A 10,453-nucleotide genomic window follows, 5' to 3' on the forward strand; every position below is an offset into this window, starting at 1 on the left:
CGCCCATTTAAAAAATCATATTTCAGTAAACGATTGCTTACTATTCTTACATATATTACCGTTCATGTACTTCTACTGCATATTTTAATGTGTTTGTTTCAAATAGAGCAATATTGCTCAAAACACCATTTCCCAGAATACAACAAGGTTGTGGAGCATGTGGTTTACGGAATAGCGATTGGGGAAAAATGCCCGGACACACGCGTTGCAAGAATATCACAATGCTTTTTTTTTCTTCCTTTTTTCGTGAATGTATATTACATTTTATTTTGTAACATTTGTTCATTATTGTAACTGCACATTTTAGGCTGTAAATATGGACCTACTACGATTTGGATACCAAAATTTACGGGCTTCTAGAGGGAGGGGAAAAATACATGATGTGACATGATGGAAGCATGAAAGTTAGATCCGTGTGCGTCAGATTTAAATCGTAGTTTAAACTCTAAACTGTTTCGACAATTATGCAGCGCAGTTTAAGTGCTTTTCCCGGGGGTGATACTCTGTGGCTCAGCAGATAACGTAGTCATCCGACAAATTTAAGGGGAATTAATTTTATTTACCCCAAGGGCTACTTAAATGCTTCAGTCCGTCTCCCTTGTCTACTGTAGTGTTATGCAAGGCGTTTTCCCCGTATTTATTTGCCAAATATAGAAACCATAGTTTCCTCCCACCAGGAGATTTGGAGATCTAAAAATAAAAATAAAATTTGAAGCTAAATATTCACCCGAATAAAAATGGATTAGATTAGGCTAACTAATGAGTCACATAACCAATTAATATAAAAATTAAACAGCTACCACTAGATTTTGAGGGCCCTCCGGCTCCCTTCCGAAGTTGACTTCACAGATCGTATATAGCCACAAGGGGTAGGGCTTGAAATCTTTACCTAGGAATCGGGACACCACTCGCTTATGAGCTGCCTGTTTTGCTCGGGAGTCCCTGGAATAGTACAACATGCTTATAACACGGACAAGTCACTTTAACATTACAACCTGATTATACCACTGACGTGTCCCTAGAATATTACAAAATGTGGGGGTATTGGGATTGGGCCTTAATTGTGATGTAATTCAGTCTCATAATGAACTGAATAAATGGGGGGGGATGGACATAAGATTGTCTACCACTTGATTTGATGATTGATTGGTTGGATTAATGTTTTTGTCATGGCAGGTCGCCACGGAGAAATATTACCTGCGGAAACACTGCACTGTATGTATCCCGGATCACTATCCGGTTTAGAGTGTATATTTCTTCACTATCATTTCAAATATCTCTTTAATTATTCTGACTAGATTCCAATTAATTTCAGAATAACGAGTGGATTAAAACTGCAATACGTATTTTTGCCACTAGGTGGCAAAAAGATGAAATGCCGGCGGGTCCTGGAACATGAGAAGGAATTTCCGATGTTTTCGAAAGCTCTGCAGTACACCCGTAACAGACCTAGTGGGAAAAAAAGGTGTCCCTCATTTTTTTAAATTGCAGGAATTGTAACTTTATATATGATAAACGAACGTGCAAGAGGTGTATACTGCCTGGGTTGTAGTTAGGAATTCTGGGCCCTGTAACAAAATGCCACCTTTGGGGGGGGGGCTGCCTATTTCACATATATGTAAGGTGCAGGACCCCCTGAATATGCCAGGATATCCATGTCTCTACTGTAACTTTGTATACAGAATATGTATAGTTGTGTAAAATATAATAACAAAGGAGATAGTGGTTGAAAAAGTAGGAGGCTACATTGGAAATATTTACTGCACGCACCCCCTCCCCAATGAATCTAGTCAGAAGGGAGGTGTCTTTTCATTTTTTTCCAGGCAAGCAAAATTGCACTCCACAGGAAAGGTCTGAGGAAACACGAGGTTGAATTCGGTTGGTAAGTCTTTTCCTGATTGCTTTAGTATCAAGATGACATCCATTTGAAAAGCTAACAGAACTATTTCCTAAGTCTTTACCTTAAATTAAATTGAAATATTCTCATGCATTCAGAGTTTGAAAACTAGAAAGTGTGGCTTTGTTACAATACAGATTGGGTCATATGAAATAAATACTGAGTCAACACTGGAATTAGTTAATTAAATGTATTTTCTCGTGTAATTAAGAACTTATTTCCTTCACAGTCACATTACCTCTCATATTCATTACTTTTCCTGTTTAAGTAATTAATTATATGAGGGTTTTTGACTTGTGTCTAAGGTATAGAACATGAACGCTGGACAAATATGTTATTGCTCATTTTTTCTGCAGTGCGAATGCAGTTATGATGAACGCCAGCCAAGATTTGGATTACAATTATGAGGGCTACTATACTGATGATTACAGCCATCATTTTGCACCGTGCGAAAAGACGCACGTTAGGGCATTCGGGAAAGTTTTTCTGCCCATCCTTTATTCAGTTGTAAGTATACTTGGCGTTGTAGGAAATGTATTTCTAATCATTTTTTTGATCAGGTCTACTAAGAACAAAAAGACTGTGTCTGTATTCCTTCTAAATATGGCTGTCTCTGACATCTTGTTTGCATTAACTCTGCCCTTCTGGACTGCTTACATCGTGAAACATTGGATCTTCGGTCTAATTGGCTGCAAAGTTATCACTATGATTTACACCCTGAACATGTACAGTAGTATATTCTTCATAACATGCGTGAGCCTGGATGCCTACCTGCAGATAGTCTGGGGTGGCACCGCTCTGGCCGTACCTCCCTGGAGACTCGGAGCATGTGCCCTGGTGTGGGTTCTCTCCCTGCTGGCCACCCTGCCCAGTGTGATCTTCGTGGATGTGGAGGAGATTGAAGGGCAGAAGCGCTGTGTTCTCAGTTTTGGGGAGGGGGCAGTGTCACACCAGAAAATAGCCCTGAGGTTCTTGCTCATCATCTCGGGGTTTCTCATACCATTCCTGGCCATGGTCTTCTTCTACATGCGCATTTCGTGCGTTTTGAATAAGTCGAACCCCGGTAAAAGGTCGACGCTGCTGAAGCTGGCCCTCCTCCTCATAGCGGTATTTTTCGTGCTGTGGTTCCCTTACAGTGTCGTCCTGTTCTTACACGCCTTGCAAGATCTGCATGTGATTTCCGACTGTGCCACAAGCCACAACCTCGATTTTGCTATGCAAGGCACAGAGAGTCTCGCTTTCATTCACGCCTGCCTCAATCCCATTTTGTATGCCTTTGTAAACCGAAGGGTCCAAAGGAACATATGTAACGCCCTGAAGACAATCTGCCAGAAAGGGAGAGAGAATTCACTGGAGGCCTCGCGAAGCACGAGTCCATTCACTGGGATAGAGCTCACTACAGTACGGCACCTCACCTGTGACTAAACTGCAGTTAAAGGCCATTTGTATACATATTTTTTACTTGCCGTGTTTCTCATGTTTTTATTATTACATGAAGCATTCATAACATGAAATCAGTAGCTATATACAGTATGTACACAGTATGTATACTAATTCTCACATTTACAGCTATGTTACGTATACTCCATGTCTGCTACAGTATATGCATATTAGAATTACAGAATACCCCTGCCTTGCCTTTACTGTAATAAGAAATACTGCATGCTGAAATGTTTCACTGATATATATTTGTTAAAAACATTTGCACTGCAGTGTGAGTGTGGACAGAAAGTGCAGAGAAATGGGAATGGAAGCTTTGGATTGCATAGGGCAGTGGAACCATTGAGCTGTTGTACTTTTCTTTGTGCCGTTTGTCTGCAGTTGTACGCAGATATTTTCTCTTAATGTACATCTACTTGAAAATAATAACAAATAAATTCGTGCAGGTTTGGACGGCAGTGAATTATTGTCAGTGCGTCAATGGGAATATGATGGCATGTAACACCAGATTCTGCAGCCTTCCTGATCCTTTTAGGAGATGCCAATGAGGGGGAGGGGGTGACTCATAGTGTAACACTGTTGGGAAAAGTTACTCACGTCAGTAATATATTACAGACAGGATACTCCCCACAGGTCTGTCTGAATGGTGTTAGCCTGTGCTGGCTAAGTTTGTGTGCATTTGCTCTGTGTTTGGCACACTGACAGTAAGGGACGCTCCATGATATAATCTTCTCTGGGGGGGCTACTTGCATTGACCACCATTCTTTCCTGATGCATGAAGTGGGACACAGCAGCTTGTTTTTCAATGCAGGACAATCCCGTGATGTACAAGACGAGTGATGAGTCCAGATTCCTTTGCATGCTCTGCTTTCCTCCCTCAGTGTGGCTGTGCGCGTGTGTGGCCTGGCCTTCCTTCCTGCTATTCCCCGACCTGAACTCTCTCTTCCTCTCTGTCTGCTCCTCTGCATGCACTCAGGCTGAGACCTTGTACAGTATAAGCCGTATCTGGACACCCTGAAGCACTGTGTCCTCTTTATCCGAGTCCTAATACATGAACCACAATGTCTATCCAATGGACATCACGCCGCTTGCTTGGTTTAATCCTTAGATTAAACAGGGAAAAAAATATATAAAAAAGATTTTTATATATATATAAAAGTTTTTGTCAGTAATGGCGTTGTAACAATGGAAACAATGGAACACCGATGGTTATATTAATTGTTGAATCTCAACTAATAAGTTGTTGAAATGATACAAATACTTTATATACACTCTGTAGGCGGACTATCCACATAAAGTGTTACCAAATGCAGTTATGACTTTCCAATTGGTATTTCATAAGGGACCGACCCCTTGATGTCTATCATATTATTCTGCTGGTTCCTGTCAGCTTTATAGTGTTGGAAACGGCCCCTTGTTCCTTTCCATACACAGTTGTTATCGATGTCGGACAGGATGTTACCATTCCTGTGTTTCAGTGCACCGAGTCAAAGATCCTGGTTTAAGATGAATCAGCTTGGAATGTGGGATTTATGTAAAGTTTTAGACAAAATGAAACATTCAACTCTCACTACATGTACATAAAAGCAGCCGGGGTGAATGAGATTATACACTCTCACCACTAGGAGGTGGTCTTGTTATGTGTGTTTTGTATGGAAATGGATTCTTTCAATGCTAGTTCATCCATATCCTAAATCATTGCTAAGGCTATGTATTACAGGATATAGTGTGAAGAGTGATAAAGTCTGATTTTCTCACACATTATTGAGCTGTAGATGAGGCTCTACAGTTGAGTATTTCCACTGAAGCAGGTGAAGGTATATACTCAGTGTGATGAAGTAATTTAGGATTGCGCAGTTTCTCAGTTTATCTCAATATTCCACAATCACTTGCAAACAAACGCCAAGGTTCAACATCAGATTGCAGCTGGACTCATCTTCAAGGATATCATCTGGGTATAGTCATATTGTGTGTTTCGAAGAGAAAATAAAACTCTGATTTTCGGTTTATTTCTCATGTCATGGGGGGGGGGGGGGGGGGAGGAATGGCGACATTTACGGTAGACACACGTCTTTCAAGGTAATTTTTTATGATTCCACCGGATCCAGATATCAGAGTAGTAGCTTTGTTCCAGGTTTCAATCAAGGTCTCGCTGTCCCAATAATTAACCAATAATTAACCAAATGATATCATTAAGCACATATCTTCCCAAGGTGCACCCCCCAAGGTAAATGTCACAATTTTGCAACACATGCTGTTGCAATATTACAGTAACATTCTACTCTAACATCACTTGTCACTAGAATACACGAGGAGAAATCCAGAAATTATCCACCATCTGGAAAGGAAAGAAAATGACCCCCCCCCAAACTTTGACTTACACCCTTGGGCAAAGTTACCATTATCTTGTCCTCATATTCACATCTGTTTACTGTTGCACCAACTGGCCCTATTAGCTACTGTGAAGTCATGGCACTCTTAGGGATATCTTATCTGGCATTCTAAACTAAACGTTTAGTGTATTACAACATAGGCAAAGAGCTGAAAGTGCATGACTCATCTCAAAATGACAGAATTCAAATAGGAACAAGCTGTTTAACAGGAAAGATCAACGAAACTACAGGTATCTGATCATAGACCATGTCACCTGACCCGTGACCAAAGTATGACAACCATGATCTCCATCGGTTGGCTGCAGATATCATGATGTCACCTGTTAAAAATGTCAAATAATAACACTTATAAATAATAATAATTGAGTAGAAATATTTCAGTATTTCCACTGAAAGAAATATCTTTAATCTGTTAACAGACTGTCAGAGCTGCTGGGGTTTAACACCTTATGGTTTTCAGAAATAAGTTAGATAAATTAGATAAACTTTTTAAAAAACTTTGAAATAAAGAACTTTTGCAGTGCTTATTCTTGGACATTCTAGAGAAAGTAAAGCCATTTACTTCTGTGATTAGATTGTTCATTCAAATCATTCCAAAGAAGATCTCTCTTCACCTTTTTCAGATGTTCTGAGAAATGACTGTTATTATATGTGAGTTTTAGTCACTTCAGTAATAAATGCCAGATAGTGATATATACTTAATCATTCCTCTTTGTGCTCATTACGCATTGGTTATTTGCTAAGCATGCCGTTATTCTGATTCAGTGTGGTCGCAAAGGTTTGTATAATGGTTTGTATGTCACAGGTTTCGGAAACACCTCTTTCCAGTATTAAATTGCATAACATTACATTTTAAGCATTAACAAAGTATACAACGTAGAATCAGGATTTCCCGGCGTAAGGATAAATACGGAAATTATCATATTTATCATTTTAATATAATAAATTATAGATTATAAGTTAGTTATGCTTGTGCTATTGTTTATGTACTGGCTTACTCAGGTGTTGTAGTGGCTCCAAATATTAGACATAAGAACAGGACATGACATTTCACATTCTAGCAGTGAGCCAAAAATCAGATACAGAGGGGATTTCCACATACGATACTCGTTACACACAGACAGATAAAGCTGAAACTTACCGGGAAAACAACTAGGTGGGCTCTTTATACAGTGGGAGGAGCATTCTTTTGTTACATAGCAAAACATCTTGAGCACAGGCAGAGCAGAGCTCTGAGAGGCGTGAGCACTGCAAGATGGGACTGCTGTTGCCGATTCTCCTGGCACTGCTGGCCTGTCTGATAGGAGGGCTGTACCTCCTGGGAGCCTTGCGCAGACGACGCCCCGGAGAGCCTCCACTGGACATGGGACCGATTCCTTGGTTGGGCCACGTGTTGGAGTTCCGTAGGAGCACTGCCGCATTTCTCCAGAGGATGAAGGAAAAACATGGGGATATTTTTACAGCACAGATGGGTGGGATCTGCTTTACATTTGTCATGGACCCGCTCTCCTTTGGGAAGATAGTGAAAGAGGCCAGGACAAATTTGGACTTCTCTGAGTTTGCAAAGAAGCTGGTAGAGATTGTTTTCAGCTACAAATCCTTCGAAGATGAAGAGAAGATAAATCATGCAATCTTCACCAAGCACTTGATGGGTGACGGCCTGGTGGTCATGACTCAAGCCATGATGAGCAACCTGCAGAATCTGCTGCTACACAAAGTGGGACAAGGGGCTGCTCCGAGCCCCTGGCAGGAGGACGGTCTGTTTCACTACAGCTACAACATTGTCTTCCGGGCTGGCTACCTATCCCTGTTTGGTAACGAGGCAGCTAACTCCTCAGAGATGATGGAGAAAGCCAGAGAGCTTGACCGAGTCCAGTCCAATGACCTGTTTCACGAGTTCCGTAAATATGACAAGCTGTTCCCTAACTTGGCCTACAGGACCCTAGCTCCCTGGGACAAAAGAGAGGCTGAGAGGTTGAAGAGGCTATTCTGGAGCAGATTGTCAACCAAGAACATAAATACGAAGCAGAATGTCAATGGCTGGGTGATGGAGAGTAAGCAGGTGAGGGAAGAACTTGGGATGGATCCATCGATGGTGGACCGACACATATTCTTACTACTTTGGGCTTCCCAGGGAAACACGGGACCATCATCTTTCTGGTTACTCCTGTTCCTCATGAAGCATCCAGAGGCAATGACAGCTGTGCGCAAGGAAGTGGAGGAGGTTCTGAGAGTGACCGGGCAGGCAGTGAAGTCCGGAGGCCCACTCATCAACCTGACACGAGATATGCTGCTCCAGACACCCGTCCTTGATAGCGCAGTGGAAGAGACCTTGCGGCTTACGGCTGCCCCAGTGCTCACCCGATTCGTGAAGAAGGACATGTCCCTCAAGATGGCCAACGGGCGTGAGTACAATATCCGCCAGGGCGACCGTGTGGCCCTCTTCCCCTACACGGCCGTGCAAATTGACCCAGAGGTCCACCCTCACCCAATGACCTTCAAGTACGATCGCTTCCTGACACCTGAAGGGACGAAAAAAACTGACTTTTACAAGAATGGGAAGAAGGTCAAATACTACAGCATGCCCTGGGGGGCTGGGGTCAGTATGTGCCCAGGCCGTTTCTTCGCCACCAATGAGCTGAAGCAGTTTGTCTTCCTTATGCTCACATACTTTGATTTTGAGCTAAAATACCCCGAGGAGGAGATTCCCGCATTTGATGTCAGCCGTTGGGGTTTCGGATCAATGCATCCAAGCCGAGACATCCAGTTCAGATACAGGTTACGCTTTTAACTCCAAAGGGTGCTAGATTTCAAAGCACTTAGTAGTGTGCCTAGTGTTGTTTCTGACTGGCATGACAGCTAAGCAGTCCACCAGGAATTCTCCCGAGTTTCCCCATTGGCCGCTCCGGGCCTCATTGCGTGGCTTCAGTGGTCCATCAGCTCAATGTACAGTACAGTACGGTATGCACTTACTAGTATTATTATCGCATAATAATTATTGTTATGTACTGTATTATTATTTTTCAAGCTTACCTACAAATTTGACTTACTTAGGCAATGGACTGCCTGTACATTATATACTGTAGCTGTTCCTGGTTCATTTCTTTTATTTTGCACTTCAATACTGAATTTCATTTTTTCATTTTTCAAATCATTGCTTGTTGTCACATCAGGCGGGAGAAATGTACTACGGCCATCAATTAACAAACTGTAGTCTAGCGCCGTATTTGGATAGTCCACCCACAGAGGATTTGTAATTAGCTGAGATCCAACAATTCAGCTGTTTCGTTGATTACCAAAATACACAGTTTTCGTATGATTACCAAAATACACAGTATATAGAGTATAAGTAACATTCATAAACATACCTACGTAATCTTATAATTTAATTGAATTTGACTACTAACTCAACCAATGTTATATTAATTGTTCAATCTCACCTAATAAGTTGTTGAAAAGTTATAAATACTCTGTATACCAAATAAAGTGTTACCAAATGCAGATAGGACTTTCCAATTGGTATTTCATAAGGGACAGACCCCTTGATGTCTATAATATTATTCTGCCGGGTTCCTGTCGGCCGTATAGTGTTGGAAACGGTCTCTAGTTCCCTTCCTTTCACAGTTGTTATCGATGTCGGACAGGATGTTACCATTCCTGTGTTTCAGTGCACCGAGTCAAAGATCCTGGTTTAAGATTAACCAGCCTGGAATGTGGGATTTATGTAAAGTTTAAGACAAAATGAAACATTCAACTCTCACTACAGTACATGTACATAAAAGCAGCCGGGGTGAATGAAATTATGCACTCTCACTCTCTCACCACTAGGAGGTGGTCTTGTTATGTGTGTTTTGTATGGAAATGGATGCTTTCAATGCCAGTCCATCCATATTCTAAATCATTGCTAAGGCTATGTATTACAGGATATAGTGTGAAAGTGATAAAAAGTCTGATTTTCTCACACATTATTGAGCTGTAGATGAGGCTCTACAGTTGAGTATTTCCACTGAAGCAGGTGAAGGTATATACTCAGTGTGATGAAGTAATTTAGGATTGCGCAGTTTCTCAGTTTATCTCAATATTCCACAATCACTTGCAAACAAACGCCAAGGTTCAACATCAGATTGCAGCTGGACTCATCTTCAAGGATATCATCTGGGTATAGTCATATTGTGTGTTTCGAAGAGAAAATAAAACTCTGATTTTCGGTTTATTTCTCATGTCTCAGTTTTAGTCACTTCAGTAATAAATACCAGATAATCATATATACTTAATCATTCCTCTTTTTGGGTAAGAAATGGCGACATTTACGGTAGGCACACGTTTTTCAGGGTAATTTTTTATGATGCCACAGGATCCAGATACCAGAGTAGTAGCTTTGTTCCAGGTTTCAATCAAGGTCTCGCTGTCCCATTATCTGCTTCACAGCACCAACTGCAGTTCATAGTACCTTCCAAAAAACTCGATTTAAACCCTACAACCCTTAAAGGAGTAAATAATTAACCAAATATTACCATTAAGCACATATGAACTGTCTTCCCAAGGTGCACCCCCTGAGGCAAATGTCACACTTTTGCAACACATGCTGTTGCAATATTTCAGCAACACTCTAACATCACTTGTCACCAGAATACACGAGGAGAACTCATCTACCATCTGGAAAGGAAAAAAAATGACCCCCCAGCACCCACCAACCTTATTCTCACTTTCCGTCCAAGAGACT

The 10,453-nt window shown here is 41.3% G+C and overlaps 2 protein-coding genes across 8 annotated transcripts; both read left to right on the top strand.

Annotated features, from left to right (window-relative positions):
* Nucleotides 1–187: 187 nt before the first annotated feature.
* Nucleotides 188–3,795, top strand: LOC111845925 (atypical chemokine receptor 2). Of its 7 annotated transcripts, none has more exons than XM_023815657.2 (4): nt 188–1,215; nt 1,316–1,465; nt 1,791–1,882; nt 2,254–3,795. In XM_023815657.2, the coding sequence occupies exon 4, from the start codon at nt 2,267–2,269 to the stop codon at nt 3,320–3,322; it is 1,056 nt and encodes a 351-aa protein (XP_023671425.1). In that variant the 5' UTR covers nt 188–1,215; nt 1,316–1,465; nt 1,791–1,882; nt 2,254–2,266; the 3' UTR covers nt 3,323–3,795. The 7 variants fall into 7 exon arrangements, with proteins under 7 accessions (XP_023671425.1, XP_023671426.1, XP_023671423.1 ...); XM_023815658.2 differs by having other exon boundaries at nt 1,824–1,882; XM_023815655.2 differs by having other exon boundaries at nt 1,316–1,882.
* A 3,155-nt stretch (nt 3,796–6,950) lies between these two features.
* LOC111845862 (5-beta-cholestane-3-alpha,7-alpha-diol 12-alpha-hydroxylase-like) lies at nt 6,951–9,943 on the top strand. The gene has a single exon (XM_023815556.2). The coding sequence runs from the start codon at nt 6,986–6,988 to the stop codon at nt 8,519–8,521; it is 1,536 nt and encodes a 511-aa protein (XP_023671324.2). The 5' UTR covers nt 6,951–6,985; the 3' UTR covers nt 8,522–9,943.
* The last annotated feature ends 510 nt before the right edge of the window (nt 9,944–10,453 follow it).

The sequence above is a fragment of the Paramormyrops kingsleyae genome, chromosome 4 (genome assembly GCF_048594095.1).
Source record: "Paramormyrops kingsleyae isolate MSU_618 chromosome 4, PKINGS_0.4, whole genome shotgun sequence".
Taxonomy (NCBI): domain Eukaryota; kingdom Metazoa; phylum Chordata; class Actinopteri; order Osteoglossiformes; family Mormyridae; genus Paramormyrops; species Paramormyrops kingsleyae.